This window comes from Ictalurus furcatus, chromosome 7, assembly GCF_023375685.1.
Source record: "Ictalurus furcatus strain D&B chromosome 7, Billie_1.0, whole genome shotgun sequence".
Lineage (NCBI taxonomy): Eukaryota > Metazoa > Chordata > Actinopteri > Siluriformes > Ictaluridae > Ictalurus > Ictalurus furcatus.
The window spans coordinates 32320152-32348053 of NC_071261.1; the positions used below are offsets into that span (position 1 = coordinate 32320152).

Genomic DNA, 27902 nt, shown 5'->3' on the forward strand with positions numbered 1-27902 from the left:
AAAACACATCCAGTTCTTCACTGATGTCACATGGATGGTGGCCATTTTGGACAACTGGAACCGCTTTCTTTTGTTGCATGGCTTGGTATGACTCCGCCGCATTAGGCCACACCCCCTGGGTTTTCAGTTGGAGTTGAAATGTCGCCACCTGAAGTTGATTATTTTTCTATAATAGAGTCACTTGGAGTCACTTGGTTCCATGTTACTTTCTTGTATTAAACAGTTTAGTATTACTCCCCATGAACATTAAACAGACATCTACTTACAGAAAACGTCACCGTAGCAACGATTACACGTTTTTTAAATCCGTTTACGTGTCGCACGCAACGTGCATGAGCTGTTACTATAGAAACAATAACATATTAGAACGAACGCATCAAGATAAACCTGCGCTACTGTCAGAGCGGATGTTCTAGAAATCTAATCGACACCTTCCGACCAATCAGAATGCAGAATTCGACACAGTATTTTAGGTATGATAATAATCATTCGTTAGCTAGTTTTTGCCTCATGTCAGGGACGTTGTGTCCTTTTCTCACTGAGCTGGTTGTACCTGATTGCATTAGTCGTCCTCTTTTCTCATCCTCCCTCTCCCTCTCTCTCTCTAGCACTCTCTCTCTCATGGATGAACGACAGAAGGTTAAAAACTCTTTACTCTGTGCAAACTTTCTCAAATTTGTCCCCTAAACACTTTGTCCTTGCACACTCGATGTCCCTTACCTCTCTTCCACTTCGCTCGTCTCTAATGAACCAGCAATTTTCCATTTCTTTGCAGTTTCTACAGCTGTATGGTAATAATTGTCTCCCAGGGCAGAATTATTAGGGCTCTGACACACCACAAGTCATCATAAAAAAAAAAAAACAACACTCCTGTTGCCTCCTGTCCTCTGTGATAACGTGCACTTGAATAAATCTGGGGGGGGAGGGGGGGCTGGGACAAGACTGCGTGCATAAAGAAATCCAGAAATACAAGACATCGACGGCGTGGTTCACTAGAATCTGAAATAAATTGTGTGTGAAAATAGTGGGCGTGTTGTGTGAATTGTGCAAATTTGGGGAGGGAGCGATATGTAAATTTGTGTGTTTGTGCATGCGCTAAATGTTTTCAGATCTCAAACAAACTCCCCAGGAAGAATAAACCAAACCGGGAAGTCAAGAATAACACTGAGTAAAGGCTCGGAAAACTTTTCACAAGCGCCCGACGTGAATAAATGAATAAAAGAGCGTTGAGGTGAGCGTGTGTTATGTTAATGAGGTAAACGCGAACGAAAGCCTTTTCAAAGGCTCTGTTTAACGTGAGGCGAATCTCTAATCAAGCCGCCTCACAGCGCTAATAATAAGTCATCATTTCGAGCGACTTTCGGATCATTTTTTTTTTTTTTTTACCAAGGCATGGTTTAAACATGCGCTGCGAGTCCGGCGTGCATCCCTGCTTCCTCACACTCAGTGTTCCAACTCTGCAGGAATGAATAATTTAAGATAATGTAGACTTTTCCATTATTAAGACTTTATAACTGGTAGAATTTGAGCTTTATCTGGTGGAAACTGACTTCCGCAAATATAATACTTGCTCGCTGGATGTATTAAATTGTTCACGCTGGTCCTTTTCCTCAAACAAAACTTGTGGGATTGTTATTATTTTTTGCGGAAAACTACTTGAATTGGCGAAATTGCAATCGTGTGGAATAGTTTCGCGCGGTCGTTCGAGGTGACGTTTGTCGGTAAACGAGACCTTTTAACTGTACTCATGTTCAACGTACATGATTCGAAGAGGCCTTCGTCTGAACACGCGTTGTGACGGCGTCTCGGCCCGAATCACCGGAAAATCTGCGGCCATTTTGAAAAACTGCAAGCTCTTCCGGATATTACGCCGTTTGCTTGACTTTGCATTCGTTTCTGCGATCGCGAAAGAGTGAACTCTGGGAGGGACCGTTTGTTTGTTTGTTTGTTTGTTTGTTTGTTTGTTTGTTCTTCGCAGTCAAATGGAATACGGCATAATGATAAAAGCAAGAGAAAATATTAAAAAAAGACTACTACGATGATATATGAAAGAGAAGATGCCGAGACATGGAAACGAATCTAGTGAGAGTCTAATATATTGCCGAGACACTACTGCGTGAATAGTCCTAGTTGTGATTATCGCGCTAAATTAACAATACGGCTTAAAATAGTTCCTGTTTAGAGAAGTTTAACCCGCGCGATAAGACCAGCTGGTTACCTCGCTTCGAAAATAATCGCGCTAATCAGGTCCAACTCGCATTACGGTCATATTTGCTTTGAGCAGGTCTACACGAGCCGTAAATAATGCTGAAAGTATACCCACCAAGCGCACGGGAGCATATCATTCCCTGCACGCGCATTTAATACATCATATCTTTACGATAAGATTTTTTCACGATAAGTAGCTTTAGAAGAAGAATGATTTTAGACTTGATTTGATTTGTGTTGCCATCAGAGCTCGAGATATAAAATGATTATGAGTACAACGTGCCCTTCATATCCCTGCATGGCGGTTTAGACGATAATTATAGTTATTATCGGTTATTATACCAGGAATAAGCCCATGGTGACAGAAAGCATGTACTTCACGGCTGTAAAGAGCACAGCGGCGTGGTTGTGTAAGCAACATTCGAGTGTAATTACGGTGAGAAAATCAGCCTCGTGTCGGGGTGTCGGGATTATTTGGTCGCCGTTCGGTTGAAACGTGAAGCCGGGGTTACGTTATCTGTTATTTTACCAGGAGCTGCTGTGGGATTTTATTTCAGTCAGTCCTCCTTGCTTTCCACTCTGAAGAACACTTAATGTTCCACCCCAAACCCCTAAACCCCTGAACCCCCCCTTTCCCCAACACCCCCCCCCCCCCCACCCCCCACCCCCAGCACGAACGCTGTGAATTTCTCACCTCCGTTTGGATTGACATCTAGCATTTTATGAACAGACATGGCTGCTTGTATTGGAAAATGTTTTGGCTGCTGCTTTATGATGCAACAATTTGTAATCATGTGTACCGATTGATATTTTTTCAGCGTGCATCCAGAGAATTGAATACACTCCAGGCAAAACTAACATAAGGAAATACATTTTTACAAATTCAAACCTCGCAATGGTTCCTGTCAATTCGTCGTCGTACTTCGTATCTTCTCCGAAAGCCTGTTAAATGAAGGAGACGGGAAAAAAAAAAAAAAAAGCTTGTGCAATCAGACGCACTGATTAAATTAGCTGTAGCGTATGTGAATATAAAGCGAGGCTTTATAGAGTTTAATGGCGGCTACAGCTGGAATAAATCCCCGTTTTATACTTACGTACGCTGTGATATTATGATTGTAGATCTCTATAAATAAATTCATGAGCCAGTAATGTGATCACGTCACTGTGTGAGGCAAAACGTCCGGGTTTGTAGGAAAATAAACCCGTGTTAATCCGAACGAAGATGTCGCGGATATTTTATTAACGATGTCAGCCGGAGAAATGAATGACGTCCAAACAGGTCCAAGATCTTCGACTGGTTATGGACAAGTCTGATAAGGACTGGGTATGTTGGATATGCATGCTTTTTTATTTCTTTTTTTGGGGTTAAAAATATATTGTGAAGAAGCTGAGGAGTCAGAGTAAGGAAAAAAAGCTGTTCGAATGTATTGGCGCCCCATGCAATCTCAGTGGATAAAGAGAATAGCGCAGATAAATGAACGTTTCTTAAGGAAATGTACCATTTAGTGGAAAAACCTTTCTGAAAACGAGGTCCTTTCATCATATCCTTGTTTTTAGCTCGGTCACAAATATTAACTTCCGGAAAGATTTGTTTGATGTTCAGAAATTCTTCCAGGAATTTATCAACCGCACAGAAAATGGGAAAAGAGGAAGAATCCAGTATTTTTTTTTTTTTTTTTTTTTGCGGAAAACTGTGTGAATTGGCAAAATCGCGATTGCACAAAATTGTTTTGCACGGTCTTTCACAGTGATGTTTGTCGGTAAACGAGACCTTTTAGCTGTACTCATGTGCGACCCACGTAAATCAAAGAGTTGTGATGTCGTCACATGACACGTCCAGGTCCAGATCTGCGGAAAATCTGTGGTAATTTTGAAAAATTGAGAGCTCCGATGAATTTTTGCGGAGTTTGCTTGATCTTCGTAAAAATCGCGAAATCCTGGAGGATCTGAAAAGGGGAAAACCAAAATAAAAATCCACGCAAAGGCAAAGAACGTATCAGGTGATCAGGCTAGTCAGTAGTTTAATAAACGATTCCCCACTCAATCCCAAAAAAGCGTGCACACAAACAAACAGCTCAGTAATATCACTAGTGGAACGCTGCGAGTGCAGTGAGACATCACAAAGATTCACTGGAAGTCTTGTTTTTTTAATGGAAAGTCTGCTGGAACAAATGGTTTTGACTGGAATGGACGCTGCGACTGGGTTTGTAGTTGGTTATACACTCTATGTTACAGTTATATTACAGCTACACCTGCTCATTCATGCAATCGTCCAATCAACTAATCAGGTGTCAGTAGCACAATGCATAAAATCATGCAGATATCAAAGATTTTTTAAAACGGTTTATGTAGAGCACCTGCCGTACAAGTCCCTGAGAATGAGCTGTTACTATAGAAACGGTAACGTATTCGAACGAGTGCGTCGATGCGCATAAACCTGCGATTTGCAGCTGCACTATTGTCAGATCTGCGGTTCTAGGAAATGAATCAACACCTTCTGACCAATCACAATCCAGAATTCAAAAGCGCTGTGGTATGAATGTACAGAAACTATTTAATCTTAAAATATACAGTTTGTACTTTGCTAAACTAGTAATGTAGTTCACACACAGCAAGTGGACAAGAAAAATGACTCTCCATGCAAATTTTATGGTCCTCGTATTCAGCCATATTTGTCCATTTCGCTCCAGAAGCTCATTTGCTTAACACACACACACACACACACACACACACTATCACCTTAAACTGAATGTCATTTCTTTTTTCTTGTTGGCTTTTCTACGTTCCTGACACAGTTCAAATCCAGCATTTAGACCTCTTTATCTGCTTTTTCCACCATGCCGGGAATCCTCTTTTCCTCCACTCCTGCAGCAATTCAAACATATTCCCAAATATGGGAGTGTGTGTTGTGTGTGTGTGTGTGTGTGTGTGTGTGTGTGTGTGTGTGTGTGTTCAGTGGGGGCTTCTTCATCAATAAAGCCAGGGGTTTTCATCGCATGAATGACATTGTGCCTCGCAGCGGGGTTTCTTTATCTCTCTCGAGAAGCAAAATGGAAAACCTAGCTGCAGGGCGGCCATTTTGAAAGGGCGCTGCCGCCGCCGCCGCCACTGCTGCCGCTGCTAATGATTAGCCATCCAGAGCCGGCGCTTATCTCCTCGTCCCACACGATAACGTCTTATTAAAGATTCCCTTCCTCCTTATTGAAGAGGAACGAGTGGACAGGAGGGAGGGACCGGGAGGAAAGGGAGGGATGGGAAGGCATGGCGAGCGAGCCTGAGTGTGTTTTGCGAGACACAAGGTCATAATGGAGTGATACAGTAATGCATTTAAGAGTGTGAGCTTTGGCACTGATATGATGGGTGACATCTTCGACTAGCCCTGTGCGTCTCTCTCGCTCCCGCTCTCTCGTTCCTGCGATGAGTGACGCTCTGTGTTATTCCTAATGACAGCTGGAACAAATGGGCTGTAATGAGGTGACCTTGTGCTCAGCTTCCTGCTTTTTTTCCCTCGCTTTGTCTGTTCCCCTCTCCAACCTCAAACGCATGACGACTAGCCTGGCTTGCTCACAAGGATCCATAACGGCTTTCCGATGAAGATGTAGTGTTGTTTAGGAGTGAAGAGTCCCAGAGCTTTGGGAAAAGCCATTTCAGGGAATGATCAGTGTTGGGATTGGGTCTATATCCATCTACAGGAGAAGTGAACTTCCAAGTATCAGCGAAGCGACATGATGTGGACGGTGCATTCACTTTACTAACTCATCTACTAGCATCCTAGTCTCAAAAACCAGGTCTAGTGAAAGGTTTATACGAAATTCTTGCATGTTAAAAAAACAACATTGAAAGTGGAAGTTAAACAAAAGTAAGTGTTTTACTCTGGTCAGGGTGCAGCTGGATCCAGATCCAGAGCCAATCACAGGAATCCCGTGTGTGAGGTGGGAATACACCCTGGATGAGACACACCCATTCATTGCTAGGGGTATTTAGAGTCACAAATCCACCGCTGGCTTGTTTTCGGTAGGTGGGCTGAATTATACCTTAAAATGCCTTAATATACTTTTTTTCCTGCTAAATATTTATTTAATATACTGGACAGCTGACCCCTGGATACAGGAAGATTTGACTGGACCTGTCTAGTTTCGGACATTTTAGCTAGTACAATTTCATCAGTTATGTAGTTCTCTAATGTAGTATACATATATATTTATCATTTCAATACTATAACCAGATGTATAGTGACTTGATAATTAATATCAGGGCTAAACCACGAAAAATACCACAAAACGCCCAGAAAGAAATGAACGTAAGAACGGGAACTAACATTTTACAGACACTTCACAACATTACATGTAACTATAAATAGAAAATTGCTGTAGTATAAGAGGAATAAAACACTTTGCTACACGCTCTCTTGGGAAAATGATCGACTTTACTTCGTCCCGTATCGCAGCACCTCATCGTTGATTCTTTTCCTATGACAACACCTCCCAGAGTTTATAGCAAAATGCGTTCAGCTATATTGATTTTCACCATCTTGTGATCTATTTTATACAGCTTTCTAAATGAAATCCTTTTTTTCCCTTCATGGTGTTCAAATCTGTTTCATTTTGCCTGCTTCGACCAGCACGTACAGCATATCACATGTTAATTTATACTGTATGTACATGTGACAGCTCAGGCGTATTCTTTGTGGACATGCACATTTTTTTTCCTCCCGATGAAGTGCATCCGGAATCGAGCTCCACCGAGCGCATGAATCTCATTCTCACCTCCAAACCAAAATGGCCGCCCTCCTGCTGTGTCTCATTGCTCCTGGATTGTGCAAGTTGCAGCTGGTCCCCTAACTCGCTTCCTGAAATCGAACATCAGAAATGAGCTTGGCTACTCACAAGTTGTCTCTTTTGATGTATATATATATATATATATATATATATATATATATATATATATATATATATATATATAATTTTCAGGGGAAACTTTTAGGAATAGATCAGGAGGAATACTTTCCAAAAGTAAGTTTTGGAATTTCTGCAAGATGTTCTACCAGATCTCATAAGAAATCTGTCTACAATCACACTTAAAAGTGAACAAAATGATGAAAACGTAGAAATCTGGTCAAGGTAGAGATCAAGGTACCAAATTGCACCAAGGTACAGTTTGACAAGATGGCTGCCCTCAACATTCAGCTACATGATAACGTTGTCTTCATGTTTGTAGATGACAGGAAGTCCCACCGTGTCTCTTGGACATCACTGAGGATGTGGTTTCAAACATCAAACATGTTTTGGTTGCTTGACAAAAACTGTTGTTTTTTTTTTGTTTTTTTTTTTTGTCAAATGAGAATTTCTTTGCTGTTTTGGCTCAGACGTGACGGTTGGTTGGTTCCTGTTCTCCCAGTTTACTCTGTACAGTGAGATGTATTGTTTAATTGAGAATTTGTATTTAATTGGGAATTTAGTGTACTTTTAGCTGCTTTAACAGAAACTGTGATGCAAAACTGAAAAGAAGAATATATGAAAAAGAATGTTCAGAAAGTAATTAGACGTCTGTTTTAAGGTCCAATGTCAGAAGGAATATTTGATGTTTGAAACGACTATCCAAACTAGATTCAGTGCCTGTAAGTTCAATCTTGAAGTCCTTTTTCGAAAAGCTTTAATACGCGAATGTTTCTCGGTTCATCGAGTGGAGTGTGAATGTTTATTAGATCGGATACAGGACACGATTTAATCAGGTTCAAGCTAGAATCTGCATGTTTTTTTTGTTTTTTTTATTTTGATCATATTTCTATGTACGAAACTGTCGTTTGTGGGTCATGCAGGGGGGAAAGTGTTGTTCTGCAAGTATACTTTTTCCCTCTTGTTTTTGTCTTTGAAATCCTGATGAATGCAGTTGCTGTGAAACAGGATTGCTGATCTTCAAAGAGCTCTGATTACAAATCTCTCTATGGTGGTCTGAAAGAATGACGGTACATGCTGCTTTAGCACTGTTTAAATTAGAGACGGTGGAAAAGTGGAAACATGGATAGATAGATAGAGAGAGAGAGTGAGAGAGAGAGAGAAAAAGTGTGAGAGAGAGAGACAGAGAGAGTGAGTGAAAGAGAGAGAGAGAAAGAGAGAGAGAGAGATGATTTGAATCTTTGTTAATTGGGTCTCCTGAAGGAGATCAGCCATAGTGCGAGTCTAGAGGATAATTTGCTACTACATTGGCAGGTGGAGCTTCCACTGTCAGTGTGTACTCAGTAGGGAATGTGTGTGTGTGTGTGTGTGTGGGAAAGATGTGCCCATGCATGAATATGGTAGAATGTGTGTATGCGTCTATGTGTATTAATTGTCGTTTTGTGTGTATGGTGTGTGAGATAGCCCTAGAGAGGATCTTCTGCTGGCTGGATGCCCATGAGTTGTGGCACACTGCCAGATGTATTATGAGACTCTCTCTCTCTCTCACTCACACACACACACACACACACACAAACACACAGTTACTTGGTCCAGTTCAGTGAGCGTTAAAATCTTGTGTATCTTTGGCTAATCCCATTTTTAAAGATGCTTCACTGCACTGACTGCAGGTAGCACATTACATCAGCAACCCTGGAAGACAGACCAAGAGTAATGAGCCCCAGAAGTACACCGTGAGTAATGTGACCAAAATCCAGGCTTGAAGTAATGGCACCCAGACAAACACTCGTACTAACTGACTAAGGCCATAATCAAGGTCAGAGTAATAGGGCCCAGAGCAAGACTAAAAGTGAGCCAACTCAGGACAAGTCTCACAGTTAGGAGGCCAACACCAAGAGTCTGAGTAATCAGACTTAGACCAAATATCAGAGTGATGGGGTCCAGACCAAGACCAATAGTAACAAAGTGTACTAAGATACCGAATGCAACTTTGATGAATGATTCCCAGCCCAAAATTTTGAGAAGTTAAATCCAGAACAGGACCCAGAGTAATGAGACTCAGACCAAGACTCGGATTAGAGAAACCCAGACCAAGTGTTAGAGTACTGAGACACAGACCAAGATTTACACAGATACCAAGACAATCAAGGTCATCAGATCGAGAGTAAATATCAGAGTGATGAGGCAAAAGCCAAGACGTAGTTTAATGAGACCAAGAGCAAGGTCAGGACCTAGAGTAATGGACCCTAAACAAAAACAGAATACTTAGACTCCGAGTAATAACACGCAAGCCAAAACTCTGAGAAATGAAATCCAGAACCAGAATCCAGACCAAACATCAGTGTGATGAGGCCCATACAAAGCCTCAGGTTAATGTGACAGACCAAAGTCAGAGACCCAGACCAAGGTCAACGGTAACTGGGTCAAAACAAAGACATGGTACTTACACCGAGACCAAGAATTTAAGTAATGAGATCCAGATCAAACTTCTAAGTAGTAACTCTGAGTAATAAAACACAGAAATGAAACCCAGAACAAGATTGTACGTAATGAGACCCAGACCCAAGTTAAGACCTAGAGTAGTGAGACCTAAACCAAGATTAAGCGTAATGAGACCAAGATACAGACTCAGAGTACTCGGACCTGGACTGAGACTCACGACAATGAAACGTGAACCAAGATTCCGAATAACTGAACCCATACCAAGACCAAGAGTCGGAGTAATGAGACCGAAAACTGAATATCAGGGTAATGAAACCCAAACCAATAGTTACCAATAGTTAGTGAACCAAAATTCACTAAATATAGCTTCTGAGTAATAAAACACCAAGCAAGATTCTGAGTAATGAGAGTCCAGAGGAATGGAATCTAAACCAAGACTAAGAGCAGTGTGATAATAATAATAATCAATAATATAACAAATACCTGGACCAGAGTCAAAGTTACCACAGCCTTGATCAAATATTAGAGTATTGAGGCCCAAACCAAGGTCAAGACCCAGAATAATGGGACCAAAACCAAGACTAAGACTAATAGGACCTAAATATAGACTTATAAAGAGTAATAAGACCAAGATCACGACCCAGAGTAATTGGACCCAGACCAAGGTAAAGACCCGGAGTAGTGAGAACAAGACCAAGACTTTGGTAAATGAGACCAGGATCAAGACTCGAACAAGAAACTCAAACCAAGAACAAATAATGGGACCTACCAAGACTGAAAATAATATATATACTCTATATATATAACGCAGACACTGCTTTCCAGAATGTTCCTAATTGATTAGAGAGTGCTGTAACACTGGCTCTTTTTTATTATTATTTTTACATCAATATAAAAGTCTGATCCTTCATTACAGTGGTAAGGATAAATGGTGGAAGCACAGTGACTGGATTGAAGTCTAGAAAAGAATGGAGGGGGCGGAGGGGAAGCTGAAATCAGCGTGAAAGATTGGTGAGGCTCACCGCTCTTATCCCACATGAATTTATCCCCAGTATTACAGCTCCTTTAAAAGGATTCAGAGTGTCAGTGTGAGTCCTTGCTCCGTGTGTGTGTGTGTGTGTGTGTGTTTATTCTGTGAATGGGCTAAATGTGTTCATCTTCAGAATTTGCAGTATTTATTTGAAATGATACAGGACACAGTGCAGGGAAGTAATGACCCATCATGAAGGTTGCCAGGCGATATTTAAAGACGCTGAGCACCCCCCTCTCAGGTGGACCAGTTGGATATCGATCACAGCCCGAGATATGAAAGGAAGTGGAGAAGGGGAATAAATAATTCTGCCGTATGGTGCGTGAAATAGATCTCAAAGCGTTTCAGTGTTGTGGGGGAGAAAAGCGATTGTGACAACCGTTAGTGTGCTGGGGAAATGAAAGTGGACAGTGACACACACCCACACACAGACACACACACACACTTCGTTATATGTACATCTGGATGGTGCACGGTTTTAATAGTGTGCTAACCTTGCACACGCTCGACTTTAAACAGGAACCTTAAGACAACCGTTTTTGCTAAGAATCTGTTTCTCCGTTGGTATGCATTAGGGTCCTTTTTTTTTTTTTAACCCGTGTCGCTTTTGTTTCCATTTCCTCTCATCTGTCTCTCCATCTCTTCAGCTCACCCTTTCTTTTATCTCCCACCTCTGCTTTCATCTCCGTCTCTCTCGCTTTCTCTCTCCATCTTCATTCCTTATCATCATTGCCATCATATCTCTCCCTTTCTCTCCCTTACCATCTCTCTCTCTCTCTCTCTCTCTCTCTCACTCTCTCTCTCTCTCTCTCTCTCTACCATATTCATTTGTTGATTCGGAGCAGCAGACGGCTTCCTGCTTTGATTCCATCTCTCAGGTTTATCAAAGGCTGCTCGAGCCGACATTGAAATTCAGGAGAGCGATTGGCGAGCACCTGATTGTTCCCTTTCTTCGAAAGGAAGGAGAAATCAGTTGCTGCTCAAATTTATGTACCTTATTTATTTATTTATTTATTTATTTATTTATTTTCTCCTGCAGAAATGAGGAGCGTCACATCCAGAGCCTGTAATGGCTGAATTTATGTCGTCATTGCATCTGTCGCGAGTGCAAACTTGCCTTCTAATGCCTTGCAGTACAAAGGATTTAATGCATTTCTAATTTATTAAACCGGGCAGGTGAAGTCGCATTCAGTGCCAGTAGGCGCATCTGCGTGCTTTGAGATCGTCATTCCTCTCCGATCATGGAGGAAAAATGGACAAGGTGCACTATGCATCAACCTTTCTGTCTTTCTCTCGCTCCGTCTCTCGGTGATGGATCAATCCATGTCCAGGTTTCAGATGTGCAGGGCGGGCCGTCTGTCACAGCCGCCATTTTAACACTGGAACGATCGCTCACTGACGGTTACGCCGTGCGTCAAGCCTCTCTTCAGAGGTAAATGTTTTTTCACCACTGGGGGTGTGGAGAAATGGATCGAGCACAGGGGAGGAGTCAATTAACAAGGCGTGGGAGTCCAAGATGTTGTGAAAGTGGCGCTGTTGTCAAGCTGTCACGCCAATATGTTTCTTTTAGACGGATCACCAGAGCAGCCTGAATGCCCTGCACCTGATTTATACCTCACAACCCCCACCACGTGCCCCTTCCTAAAGCGCACGTAAACGTTTATGAACACTTATGACCAAATAAAAACACCAAACAACTCCTTTTAAAAATATATGTATATATATTTCTGCAATGGGGTGAACTCTCTATTTCACAGTTAGCCCTCGGAGGTAACAGGGCAGTGGTAGCTCAGTGGTTAAGATGCTGGATTACTGCTCAGAAGGTCGTAAGTTCAAATCTCAGCACTGCCTAGCTATCACTGTCGGGCCCTTGAGCAAGGCCCTTAATTCTCAACTGCTCAGTTGTATAAATAATAAAAATGTAAGTTGCTCTGGATAAGGGCGTTGACCAAATGCTGTAAATGTAAGGGTTTTCAGCCTGCAAATACAAATGTGGCTAATGAGCATCCATGCTAATGGAAAGGTTGCTAATTTACTTTCAGTCTATAATTTGTGTAACAGGGTTTTACTTTCTACGTGGCCTTGTGAGCCAATATCACAGTTTCACTGAAAATAAAGCAGAAAACAAAAAAACCAGAACGAGAAAATGTCTTTTATCTTTACTTCGCACACATATTTGCAAACGTAATGTCAGTGGGACACGAATAGCGCCCGAGGGCGGAATCACCCATGTGGCTCAAGGCAATCTCAGCTCAGATTTTGTTGTGATGGTTCTTCAAATTGACAACGTACAGGCGCCCGTGCTTCTGCCACAGCTCAGTTAGTTTGTCGTCCTTTCGGCGGCTCTACAGCCACGCTCGCCTGTCTGCCATCTACGGCTTTTATTTACTGTTTCTGCTCACACTGTGTGCTGTGGCTGTTCATCTGAGTCACTGACAAGCATGCTTTCGTGGGATATGTCCACAAAATTAAACACATCTTATACCTTCTAACCTTCCATATTCTCTCTAGTGCGCTCTCTGTTTTCCACTCCATTGCATGTTCCTGATGTTACTATCTCTTAGAATACACAAATCAATCACCACTGCCAGTTTTTTTTTTAAATAATACAGGATATACCGTAGCATGTGAGGACGAATCAGCATTCCACATGCCAAGGACAAGAAAATTACATGTTCAGGATATTGGCTTATTATTATTATTATTATTATTATTATTATTATTATTATTATTGATAGTTGTCTAGTGGAGTCAGGCTGCTAGCAGTCACTAGCAGCTTTTTCTTCTTCTCTTGTCTGAGAACCACAGAAAGAATAAATAAAACCTCTACTTCCACTGTGAACTATCTCAAAACGCATCTTTTCATTTGGTTTCATTAAAACAACATGTGTTGCACCTCGATGCTGTAACTATAGCGTTCTGAATCCCACCCCCTGCTGCACTACACACATCAGCTTTCACTAATATTCAGGCAAAGTTTTTAGACTCGGGAACACTCGGATAGTCGAAAAGCCTGAGAAAGTCCAATTCAAAGAGGGTCATATAACTCTCCTGCTTACTTACGTACTCGCGTACTTATTGCATATCTCAGATGTACAAAATAATGCTATTTTTTGCAAACAAACTTCCATCTAAAAACACATTTTCAATATAAATAGCTTAACAAACAAACATATTTAAAGTTATTTAAAGACAAATTTAGTTACCATGTTCTGCCTTTTAGAGGCACGATTACAGATTCAGTGCTACACTGGTGTACTGACAATGTAAGCTTTTATCCTGGGATTGCAATAAGTTATTTTTTTAAAGTATATAGTGTGAAAAAAATATTAATACATGCTTTATTCTGCAACTCTGATGATCTGTAAATCCACACAGCACTGTGTTCCGTGTCCTGAGTGACTTTTATCAGTCACTTGTTTACTCATTTATTTTGTCATTGACGTCGTCAACACTCCATTCAGATGGGGAAAAAAATGTCAAAAGTCCTTTAAACATCTTGACTTTTCCAGGGCAGGCCCTGAGTTGAGGAACGAGAGCGATAGAGTGAGTGAGAGAGAAATAGACAGAGAGCACTTATTGCTGATGAACTGGGTCAGGCTTGAAACAACAACAGCCGAATCAAGCGTAAATCAGGAATCGGCTGCATCCACCGTGTCCTTGCTCTGATCTTGACGCTCTGTGTAGAAACACTGAAGGTTTTGGGTGTAGAACAACAAAGGCACTTCCCGAGAGGCTTGTCGAATCACGGCATCAGTCATGGGCGTGGTTAATGGGTTAAGTGCTGTGCTTGTTACGTGAAGGTTGAGGTCAAATCCCAGGCTTACCCCAGAGCCACTGTTGCCTTCAGATTGGAGACAATTATGGAGCAAATACGGTGGAGTGTTTAGGCCCTATGAAAATGTATGTTTTAGAAAATGTGTGAACCAGTGTGAACCTGCACGTACCTGTCACTTTTTATTTGATGTTTTATGAATGTCAGGACTTCCTTCATCATGCCTACTGACCAGGTCAATACTTCGTGGTCTGTGATTTCTTATTTGATTACTTTTATGCAAAAAGTTATGGCTTGGCGGTTAAGGCTCTGGGTTATTGCTCAGAAGGTCAGCGGTTCAAGCCCCTGCACTGTCAGGATGCCCCTGTTGGGCCCTTGAGCAAGGCCCTTAACTCTCTCTGCTCCAGGGGGTGCTGTATCATGGCTGACTGTGTGCTCTGACCCCAACTTCCTGACATGCTGGGGTATGCAAAGAAAAGAATTTCGCTGTGCTGTAATGTATATGTGACCAATAAAGACTCTTTAATTGAATTTCACTTCGCTTTATTATTACACCCTCGTGTTGAGGAGATAGAGTACGATCGGTGATGTATAGGTGCTGTGCTCCTGAACTCACCGCTCCGGTGCTACAAACCTGAGTCTGAGTGGAGATTGTGAATAATTCCCAGGCGAACACTTTGTAAGTTTCAGCAGCAGTTCCACCTCAGCGTCACTCCGCACATATCCTTCCTTCTGTGGATCATTTTTCTCTTTTGGTGTATTTCTACACTTCACCTTTTCTACCGCTCAATACTCAGCTCTGAAATGATATTCTGGAGGTGTTTCACATCACCATATTATTGCCAAATACCGGTCTGTTCTGATCGAGTGAGTGGCATTTTCTTGTGGACGAGATATTTTCCAAGCGCTGTTCATGTGGACGGGGATTTTTTATTTATGGAAATGAAGGGGTAAAAAGTATGTGAGGAAGAGGCCCATGTTTTGGTTAATAATGTGTTATTTATTTGGTGTAGAAAAATATCCATCCATCCATTTTCTATACTGCTTATCCTACACAGGGTCACAGAGAGCCTGTCACCCTTAGAAACAGCCTCTTGATGTCTTCAAGTTGCATATGTGCTCTGGCAGCCATTTACAGATGAGTTCATCACCACCATTGCCTATGTGGGAGTGGATTGGCACTAGGCCATCACTCATTTGCTATCTGGGGCTCTTGAATAAAGCTCTTAACTGGATTGGATTCTGCCTTACTTGTAAGTTGCTTTCGATAGAAAGCGTCTTTCTAAAACCATAAACGTGAACTGGGATGGCGATCCGGATATACGGTGTACACAGATCAGACAGTTTATTGAACCTTTATGGAAGGAGTGTCAGTGCTTTGTATCAGTCAGAGGTAATGCTATATAATGAAAGATTACTGACCCGATCTTCAGGATGTCACCTTTGCCTTTTATGGCGTTTTGTGGGCGTGGCTGAATGTAAATCCCTGAATGTGCTTGAGTATGAAGAAAGTCTGTGAAACATTTATAAATTCGCTGGACATTTTTCTCCGGAAATGTTTATTTACACGCTTTAATTTGAACCCTTTAACGCATACCTCATACGTCATTCAGTACCCTTCCCCTCATTCATTTTTTTTCACATTACACCTCCACCTTCTTAGTATTCCTCTAGTCTATTTATTTCAACAATATAACAAGTAAAAAATATAAAATTGTCGAATAATATCTGTGTTATAATTTATTTATTTATTTATTTATTGTAAAAAGTCTACAGGGTCGCTACTGACCCGAGGTACGTAATAGTGTAAGTATATTTTTTCTCTCATGGCTCAATCAGTGCAATTCTCTTTTCATCCTCAAGGTGGGAATGTTTGGTAAACAATGATGATGTAACGTGTCAATCATAATGACCCCAGATGTAAAAGAAACGTTACAAAACTCGACATGGTTCAGCGATTTACTACAGAATGAGTTTCTAATCTTCTTCGGCCGTTAAGACGTTGGACTTCTGATCGGAAGGTTGTGAGTTCAAGTCCCAGCACCGCCAAGCTGCCACTGTTGGGCCCTTGAGCAAGGCCCTTAAACCTCAACTGCTCAGTTGTATAAATGAGATAATTGTAAGTTACTCTGGATAAGGGCGTCTGCCAAATCCTGTAATGTAATGTAATGTAATCAGATACTAGCGTCGTTTGATGGTGGATCTGATGATGAAGCTGTCAGCGAACAAACCACTGAGTTTGATGATTATGAACACGATAACAGCCTCGAATTATCCATATCCTGAATTTGACCCAGATGCTGAATTTACCGGGAGAAGGTGCCACATCATAATATTACTTGATAGTATTGTTTTTAGGCAGGGGCGTAACCTGACCTGGGCATCAGGTGCTGTAGCCCCAAAGATTTTTTCTTTAGCCCTGAATAATTCTCCACCTGGAGGGGTTTGTCACTACGTAACTGATGGCGGTGTTGTACTTTTATATCTTCAGATATATCGGAGGCGAGACAATCAGACGGGGTTTACGGGAAAATATGTGGAAAATACTCGTGTCTGACAGCTCTCAATTCTGCCAAACGCTAGCTCACGCAGTCAGTGTGAGGAAAAATGGACATACAGTGATTTTTTTGTCTTTTTTATACCAGTAAAGGTGTTGAAACTGAAACAGAAACATCGTCTGATGCTGAGCAGGAAAACAAGGTGTGTAAATGTCTATACGAGTTCTAGTTTACGTGAAGATGATATGAGCAGAGCAGAAGGTGTACTTTGCATGGCAGTGTAGGAGCTACCTATAGCTTAGCTGTGCCTCCCCTTGGCTAGCGACACCACTAACTAGCCTAGTTATAAAAGTTTTCTGTGTTATCGGTCTGGTAGTCCTCCAAACAGTAACAACACCCGAGACAAGTTTTATAATAAATCCAACTTTTTCTGATCGTGTCATACATTGACAGCTAAGTTACCACAGCTTCCATAAAACAAAACTTTATGGAAGCCTACAAGCTGAGCTGGAAAAAAAAAAAAAAATGCATGGAGAAGAGTCTGGGCTCAGCCCCAGAACAGTCCCTGTTTTCAGCCATGAAAATTATACATTATAAAATGACTTTAATTACGAAAATATTAAATATTGTAATGATTCGAATTTCTTATGGTGACTGAAACGATTGAATGAAAATGCTGCAATACTTTCACTATGTTAATGCGTGAATTTTAACAGTATATATTTTTATACGTTTGCTGACAAATAAAATTCTATATAAATGTAACGAAATATGCCGTATTTGATTATTTTGTAATCGCTAATAAAATATTAGGACAGGAATATTATACTATTGGGGCAATTTAGAGATCTATCCAGTGTAGACTGTGTAATAATGATAGGCGAAACATACATGCATGCATTTAAGGGTTAAGATCGATAAACGAGGCGTAATGTGAGAGAGGTTATGCCTCAAAGAAACACGCGTACAAATCCGTATGAAATCTCCCGCGATATCAAAGAGAGACGTTAAAGCAAAGAGATTCCCCTCCATCTGCGCCATTACTTTTAATCAAACTGTAAGGGTTTCTACAATGCAATTAGGAGAGCCACAGTGATACAATCAGAGCTTAGACAGACCACTGCATACACACTCAGCTCAGCCTCGGAAGGCCACTGAGACACACTCAGACTGGAATTAGACTGCACAGGCCTCGGCGAGCCCTCAGCAGCCACTTTAAATGTAAATGAGTGGCTGCACACAGGTTCGGGCAGAGCGTGCCTCTCTCCTGGGAATGAGAAAGCGCCAGAGAAAGAGCGCGAGAAATAGAGAGGCAAGGCCTGTATTTTGAAAAACAATGCGCGTGTAGTTTGCGCGTCTAGCCCGAGAGACGTGTGTCGGGTCTAGATGAGAAATGTAACGTTTGATATAAACGGCTGATGTGAAAAGTAGAGATTAGCGTCTCGAGCGGCGAGGTAAAATTAGCATCGCTAACAACGGAAAAAAAGAGTGCGGCGAGACAAGGGAATGACAACACCAGCCACCCATGCGACAGGAAATCGTCTATAGACGACATCTAAAACACCCACTCATCAGCGGAGTGGACGGAGTCGAGGATTACCTTTCACCAGCATTTCAGTCACTGTCTAATTTGCACTGCGTTGCTAACTATACGCACACACACGCCTGCTCCATACTTGCTGTTTTGTTTAGCATAAATCGTCTTGACTCCCCCTATTATTCCAGACAGGCCGTGAAAACACAGTTGTCAAACTTGATTTTCGAGTCATTTCTCAAATGCCATTAATTACATAGCACTCAGGCTCATTTCGCTGCCGATATGCAGGGTTTTTATTCCCCCCCCTTCTGCGTTCCAGCTGTTCCAGTCATCTCTCTGTCACAGTGTCATAACACCACCAAACCTGACAGCCGCCCCCCCCCGCTGCTGCCCCCAACCCCCCCACCCCCCGCCGCCGTCGCCCCCCCAGACAACCATCAAATATTTAAAGCAAATCAAAATGCTAAGTGTCAACAGTGGCAAAGCCCAGCGGATTAGCTACATCCGCTATAGACACGCTATAGACGTCAGGGTCTGTATAGATCCAGTGTGATGTCCCTCCTTTGAATATAAAATATATACAGTATGTTGGTCAACTTCTACATTTTTAAAACGTCGCATCGTTTAGCTTAGCCGCAGCACCGTGATACACATCCTGATCTTGACCACGTATCCGGCTGCATGGGTACAGTTTGGAGATGTCTCAGATATCATGACGAGGATGCGCATTAATGTAAGGTTTATAAATGCATTAGCATTTGTAATGTTGTTTTATCGGATCCGCTTGGTCTGTGTGCGCGACGCCACGATTCAAAACATCAAGCCCGAAACAGCGAGTCGCGGGTTTATAGCGAATCGGGACTCTCCCGGGTGAGGCTCTCACCTGTGTAGGAGGGTTCTTGATATCCAGAGGTGCAGGAGTGTGTCCCCGCTCTGACGCGCCTGCTTCAAGTCATCGGCTCGTCAAACACTTCAGGTGGAAAAAAACAATAACAACACCAACAACAAAACACAAAACAAAACACATATACGCTTCTTCGTAAAATAACAGAATCTAAAAAGAGAGATTAAACTGCTGTTATTATACAGGAAGTGATAGCGTAGAGGTTGGGTGGCTGTGGATCAGGTGGTAGAGCGGGGTGTCCACTAATCGTAGGGTTGGCGGTTCGATTCCCGGCCCACGTGAGCCCACATGCCGAAGTGTCCTTGGGCAAGACACTGAACCCCAAGTTGCTCCTGATGGCAAGTTAGTGCCTTGCATGGCAGCTCTGCTACCACTGGTGTGTGTGAATGAGACACAGTGTAAAGTGCTTTGTAGACCCGCTAAGGTTAAAAATATAAGTGCAGACCATTTACCATTTAGGACACTGGACTTCTGATCGAAAGGTCATGAGTTCAAATCCCAGCGCCACCTCTGAGCCCTTGAGCAAGGCCCTTAACCCTCAACTGCTCAATTATATATATAAAAAGAAATTCAATAATTGTAAGGGTGTCTGCCAAATGCTGTAAATGTAATGTAATGTAATGTAATGAGAGAAAACAAAAGCGGTAGTAGGCGTGTACCGGTATGGTATTTCCATAACATTTCAGAGAATCTGATTGTTTTATAACACTGTTCAAAAATCCACTTTGTAAATATCTCAGAATTTCCGTAACACACATCCGAGGTAAGCTCGAAGCGTAGGACTTGTTGAGATGTAAACCACACATTCCAGGAGTTTTGATTTTTTGCTAGCGGGAACATCAAATATCTCTTGATATATCCCTGATAGAGCTTTATAATACTGAGGTAATGAAGCGTTCAAACCATAAACTTTACATACGAGTGTAGAAACGTAAACGTCAACCAGACCCTCAGTTTAAATGCTGCCTGTGTCGGAGGTGTCAAATACGTCATACGAAGCTAAACGGACTGTGATTATAACAGCGCTGTGTTCGAGTGCTCATGGAAAGGTCGTATAGACCAGATGGTGAACTAGTAAATACCAGATCTCTCTGGATGCTTGTCGCATGATTATCCACCCACCACCCAAAAACTGCCAGGCCTAAGGAAGGAGCTTCTATTATTTATTTATTTACTTAGTATATACAAAACAAATAAATATTTTAGCTTGTAATTATATGCAGGAAAATGCAAAGCACTGACACGTCTACACATGCTATGCATTCTTTTACATTTAAACCCGGCTCCTGCCTTTCCCTCTAACGCAGCATCACAACACCCTGCTCAAACGTAATTACCCACAACTCCACTGAGAAAGTGCAGACATTAGCACGGGAAAACATCTTGTCCACGGGCGAATTTATGGAATGTTTCTTACTCTATGATTATTACACATCGAATATATGATTGTCGAACCTGTTTTTAGACGCTTTCAGTCATTTCTGGTTCACGCTCCATGGTTTCTTATTCGATCGGACGATTAGTTTGCTTCTTTCTGGACGTTTCTGTTATGTTCAATAGAACATTTCAAGCTTGCAATGTAGAAATAGGTTTCATCATCTTATATTTGCTTTTATTGTCGTCTTTAATCTGTAAACTTGGCTATATTCAATATATTTACGTTTGCTACGAGTTTTGCAGCTATTCAGAAACAACACTGCTAAAAGGTAACAGCTAAATTTCAACCAGCGGTTTGGCAATTTTTGACGACGGAAAAGGTGAAAGGTCATCACAGTGGCCTCGCCGTCGTCTTTCAAAATCCCAAATGTCCTGGTGCAATTTCCATGCAGGATATTTGGCACTTTGCAGTTTCCAACAACACTGGACACAGAGCAAGTCATCGTTTCAAGAAATATTGGTTTTGAGAGATTTACTCAGCCATATTTTTGATAAAGGTCCTCATTTTCCAGGTTTATTGAGCAGGAATGTTTAAAGGTATAGATTTAATTATAACTGGTAGAAATGTGCTGTCACAAATGTAGTACCGAAGGGCTTCAGTTGTACGTTTCATACACATTCTCTGTTCTGATGTGACTTTCAGGCTGCAGGATAAACTCATTTATATTCATTGACCACACCCACTATTTCACAATTTATGCATTGACCGCACCCACTATTTCATAATTTATGCACTGACCACACCCACTATTTCACAATTTATGCATTGACCACACCCACTATTTCACAATTTATGCATTGACCACACCCACTATATCACAATGTATGCATTGACCACACCCACTGTTTTACAGTTTATGCATTGACCACACCCACTATTTCACAATTTATGCATTGACCACACCCACTATTTCACAATTTATACATTGACCACACCCACTATTTCACAATTTATGCATTGACCACACCCACTGTTTTACAGTTTATGCATTGACTACACCCACTATTTCACAATTTATGCATTGATAACACCCACTGTTTCACAATTTATGCATTGACCACACCCACTATTTCACAATTTATACATTGACCACACCCACTATTTCACAATTTATACATTGACCACACCCACTATTTCACAATTTATGCATTGACCACACCCACTGTTTTACAGTTTATGCATTGACTACACCCACTATTTCACAATTTATGCATTGATCACACCCACTGTTTCACAATTTATGCATTGATCACACCCACTGTTTCACAATTTATGCATTGACCACACCCACTGTTTTACAGTTTATGCATTGACTACACCCACTATTTCACAATTTATGCATTGATCACACCCACTGTTTCACAATTTATGCATTGATCACACCCACTGTTTCACAATTTATGCATTGATCACACCCACTATTTCACAATTTATGCATTGACCACACCCACTATTTCACAATTTATGCATTGACCACACCCACTATTTCACAATTTATACATTGACCACACCCACTATTTCACAATTTATGCATTGACCACACCCACTGTTTTACAGTTTATGCATTGACTACACCCACTATTTCACAATTTATGCATTGATCACACCCACTGTTTCACAATTTATGCATTGATCACACCCACTGTTTCACAATTTATGCATTGACCACACCCACTGTTTTACTGTTTATGCATTGACCACACCCATTATTTCACAATTTATGCATTGACCACACCCATTATTTCACAATTTATGCATTGGCCACACCCACTATTTTACATATTTTGTTAGGAACACCCGAAAGTGAAAGATCAGCATTGCCATGATATTTTACTCATAAGAAAAACACAATCCTCCATAGGAGCTGTAAGTAAATCAACCTGTATGTTCTTTAAAATAAATAAATTAATTAATTAATAAATGAGGGGCACTATGTTATTAATTATTACATGTACTGAAATACTGAAATTGTACACACACACACACACACACACACACACACACTTACAGTGGAGGTCTGTGTGTGTTCTTATTTCACACATGATCATTAGCCTGGAGCAAATCTGGGCATGAGGGAAGACACATTTTGCCCTCAAACACACACACACACACACACACACACACACACACACACACACTGCTCATGTAGAGCCGAGTCCAAAAGTCTGAGTCCAAATCCAGTTTTAGGTTGTGTGAGAAATCCATGAAATTGAAGCGTGAATATCCGGTTTCCTTCATTTTATTAAACTTCAGTGATGTCCTGTTTTCAATTCATATATTCATGCACACACACACACACACACACACACACACACACACACACACCCCTAACACAATCATATTGTTTCTTAATTGTTTCTTAATATTGTTTCTTATCTACCGGTAACTTCCTGTTCTAATTTTATCCAGCAGTAACTTCCTGTGGTAAATTTATCTAGTAGTAACTTCCTGTTCTAACTTTATCCAGCAGTAACTTCCTGTGGTAACTTTATCCAGCAGTCATTTCCTGTGGTATCTTTGTCTAGCAGTTTAGTTAATATTGCATAGTCCAAAACACGTGTGCAAACTGTCAAACATTCCAGATTCACATGTCAATCTGCTCATCTGCCAATAAAAATGTTAAGACTGAAAATATAAGACCTTCTGTTATATACTGAGCGGTAAGTCAGAGCCGTTTAACGATGGAAACTACGTACTGCATGAAATGCATGAAAGTAAGCAGGTCTGATAACGTGTTAAAATCTGCATAGAATTCAAACAGATGAAATTCAGTCTGATCGTCCTAATAATAATAATAATAATAATAATAATAATAATAATAATAATGATTGACATTTTGAGAGATATTATTTGTTGTTAAATGATGGATATAGGTGTTGGTGCGGGGATCAGACCTCTGTACCCGAGTGTGCATTAAGTTTTTGATAGATCAGTCAGAGAGACAGGGGTTCGGGTGTGATGAGTCCTTTCTGCATCACTGCTCTGAGCTGTTCTGTTCCATTATACAGATGAGAGAGAGAGAGAAAGAGAGAGAGAGAGACGCCGAGATTAAAATCCTAATTAAAGCGACTCTGGCAGGCAGAAGCAGAACTGGGCACAGTGGCTAGCCTCATTAGCATAGCCGTCACACAGGCGTACACACTCTCCACACTTACTCTCACTCCAAGTGGGCTTCCTGTCTATGACTGTCCATTTCTCTCTCCCTTATTCTCTCTATCTCTGTTTTCCTTCCCTATCTTTCTCTCTCTCGCTCTCCACCTCCATCTCTCTCTCTCTCTCTCTCTCTCTCTGTGTACACTCCCTAAGTAAACGAAGTCAGTCTCAGAGCTACAGTGTGTAATTAAACTCTCTCTTTGTGTAATCTGTAAAAAGCTCTTTATTCTTTTCTGTATAACTTTAGACATTAGTTTCATAAAAGCCAGCAAAAAGGGGGGGCTTTGCTGTTGTTTTAGTACTCATCACTTTGATTTGATCCGGAAGCTTCTAATTATGTCTTGACACTGGAAGTGTGATAAGTGTTTTTATAAAAGCACGCACGCTCAGGAGCAACGAACATCCACACATTGATTCAACTAATTATGCTCACTAATCAAATAAACAACGAATCCAGGAGCTTCTGAACATCATCAATTGTGAAAAGTGCGTGCGTGTGTGTGTGTGTGTGTGTGTGTGTGTTAGGATCTCAGCTCTACAGGCTTCAAACTTTATCATGGTTTTGATATTACAGCAATATCCCCCTCCCTTAAAAATGAAAGAAATGAATAAATATTTTTTAAATGTGATATTTTTTTTGTAAAGTGGCATGTTACGTTTGTACGTTTGTCATATAGTTCCTAAGAAACAACATCTTATTATATAAATTTGTAAAAACCACACCGAATTAATGACATCACGTCCACTCAGTGAAATATCGCGTGATGTATTTTTAAATGATTTAATGTTAAATCTGTAAAATATTCCATGTCATATTCCTAATACATCTCAACTTAAATAAATAAATAAATAAATAAATCCATGTCCATGGATATTTTACCTATGATCTCATGTTTATTTAGTAAAATATTTCAGTAAAATGTCTCATGTTAAGTCAGTGAAATATCCTTTAGAAGGTAGTAAAATATCTGGGTTTAAGTTAGTAAAATGTCTCATGTTTAGTTATTGAAATATTTTATTTTATGTTTGTATAATAACTCATGTTAAGTTAGTAAAATATCTCATTAAGATGATATAGTAACTCATGTTAAGTTAGTAAAATATCTCATTAAGATGATATAGTAACTCATGTTAAGTTAGTAAAATATCTCATTAAGATGATATAGTAACTCATGTTAAGTTAGTAAAATATCTCATTAAGATGATATAGTAACTCATGTTAAGTTAGTAAAATATCTCATTAAGATGATATAGTAACTCATGTTAAGTTAGTAAAATATCTCATTAAGATGATATAGTAACTCATGTTAAGTTAGTAAAATATCTCATTAAGATGATATAGTAACTCATGTTAAGTTAGTAAAATATCTCATTAAGATGATATAGTAACTCATGTTAAGTTAGTAAAATATCTCATTAAGATGATATAGTAACTCATGTTAAGTTAGTAAAATATCTCATTAAGATGATATAGTAACTCATGTTAAGTTAGTAAAATATCTCATTAAGATGATATAGTAACTCATGTTAAGTTAGTAAAATATCTCATGGTTAGTTACTGAAATATCTCGTTAAGTTTGGACAATAACAGATGTTAAGGTAGTAAAATACCTGATGTTGAGTTTGTAAAAATATATAAAGTTAGTAAAATATTGCATTGTTTAGTTTAAACAATAATTCATGTCAAGTTAGTAAAATAACTCGTGTTAAGTTATTAACAAATATAAAATATTTGATGGTAAGTTAGTAAAGTATCTCAGTTTAAGTTAGTGAAATATGTTAAGATAATAAAATCTCATTTCATCTTGGTAAAATATCTCGTTAATAAAATACCCCCATGTTACGTTTGTATAATAAAATAAAATTCAAAATAAAAGTATTCCATCCCATCTTTACTTCTGAAAGACTCCGCCTCTCTAAGATCCTCTTTTTATACCCAATCATCTTACTGACCTGTTCCCAACTAACCTTTTTACTAACACTTACGTTTCCGGACTTTTATTGCCCCCGTCCCAACTTTTTTGAGACGTGTTGCGGCCATCGAATTCGAAATGACCTTATTTTTTTTCTTAAAACGGTCCATTTCCTCAGTTTAAACATTTTGATATGTTTTCTATGTTCTATTGTGCGTCCTGTTTTTATTTACATTTTACACAGCGTCCCAGCTTTTTTGGAATTTAGGTTTGTAGTTAAACATCTCATGTTAAGTTAGTACAATATTGCATTTTAAGTGAGTAAAACGTCTCAGGTTAAATTTGAAAAGCATTTAGTGATATCAGGAACTGACTAACTTGTTTTTAGGATCTTACACATCATATGTAACTATAAATGGATAAAAAGTACGTGATGTTCTTTAATGTAGTTTAAAAAAAAAAAAACAAACAAAACCCTGTAATATATAGCTATAGTAAAATAAACAACTTCGGGGGGGGGGAACGATGACTCTGCTTCATCACACCACCCCGTCGTTGATTATTTACTATAACAGCATGACACACAGTGCTTCATTCCTCACTAATAAACCATAAACAGGCCTCTACCTTCGACGACAGGAGTTTTCATGCTGCCTTTTTTAGAGCACAAATCCAAGCACAGGAATAGTGGGGGAATAATGCGTGCAGAATCATCAGGAGCTCTCCATAATCCGGTGTGGAATTGCTGGTGTAACATGGAAATGAAAGCGGAGATGACAGGAAGTCATTAATGTGATTTATGCCTTTTTTCATGGTGATTTTTGTTTAAAGCAGTTGCTCATAAGAAATGTGCAAACATTCACTTCTTCACATTACACACAGCAGCACACTGTGAAACAACTGACGCTGACTTCTCGCTCTCTCTCTCGCTCTCTCTCGCTCTCTCTCGCTCTCTCTCGCTCTCTCTCGCTCTCTCTCTCGCTCTCTCTCGCTCTCTCTCGCTCTCTCTCGCTCTGCAGTTGATCAGAAAGGCCAGTTGGAGAAGGAGAGCGGTGTGAAGATTTTGGAAGCTGGACTGAGTGATGTAAGTCTGGAGAAACACTTCTCCCTTTATCCTCCTCTTCCTCTGTCAGATATAATGATATGCTGCCTTCCCAGCATGCACCACTGCTCACTAGCAAAATGAAAAATAAACTTCCCTCACCCTCTAAAACATTCAGCCAAATATATAAACTACCTTATGTCAATCTGATTAAACTCAAAAATAAACATTATCCGAAAATATCTGACGTCGAGGGTGTAAGATCGATCGCGTTTAATTTTAAGAAGCAGTTTGCGAATTTGAAATTTGTACAATATTACAATAAATCCGCAAAATATCTCGTAGTCAATTCGCTAAATACCTTCTAGTAAGTTAGCAGACTATTTTGTGTCAAGGTCGATATTTCTAAGATTCTACTTTTCACTAAAATATATATATATATTTTTTTTAAATTGGAATGAAAAATGCCTTCAATTAGAAAACAGACCCCACTGTGTAAACGCTTTCCTTCCTAAAGTATCTCATGCTGTGTTTCAAAGATATCTCATGTTAAATTTGTGAACTATCTCGTGCTAACTGAAAAATCATCCTCATGATGTCACGTTTTGCAATAATCTCACCTGTAAAGAAGCTGAAAGTGTTTGTCCTTCTGTTGCAAAGTTTGAGTGCGATTTCCTTGGATTTTTGTATTTTATCTTTATTTTGTATGTTATCTCTATCTCTCTCTCTCTCTCTCTCTCGCTCTCGCTCCCTTTATATATATATATATATATATATATATATGCAGTTGCATCTCAAAAAATTTGAATATCATGGAAAAGTAAATTTTTTCCCCCTGATTTAATTCAAAAAGTGGAACTTTCATATAAACATAAAGTGAAATATTTCTTTTGTTTAAATCTCGATGATTACGGCTCATGTTTTGTTCATAAACCACTGCTATTGGTCAGCCTTTATTACAAAGCGCTTGGGACTAAATCTCATAACTAAAACAGTCAGGCAAATCCTCAGAGCTCCACCCCTTCTCAGTTTGGAACGAAGTGCAGCACGAAGCAGAGCTGTAGGAA

General features: G+C 40.1%; 1 protein-coding gene across 1 annotated transcript in view; it reads left to right on the forward strand.

Annotated features, from left to right (window-relative positions):
- The window catches only part of LOC128610507 (receptor-type tyrosine-protein phosphatase N2-like), a 146932-nt gene extending 119924 nt beyond the window's left edge, over positions 1-27008 (forward strand). Inside the window, exon 12 of the mRNA XM_053629871.1 lies at positions 26813-27008. Within this exon, the coding sequence (XP_053485846.1) occupies positions 26813-26979 (167 nt within the window). The 3' untranslated portion in view covers positions 26980-27008. The remainder of the gene's footprint in view (positions 1-26812) is intronic.
- The last annotated feature ends 894 nt before the right edge of the window (positions 27009-27902 follow it).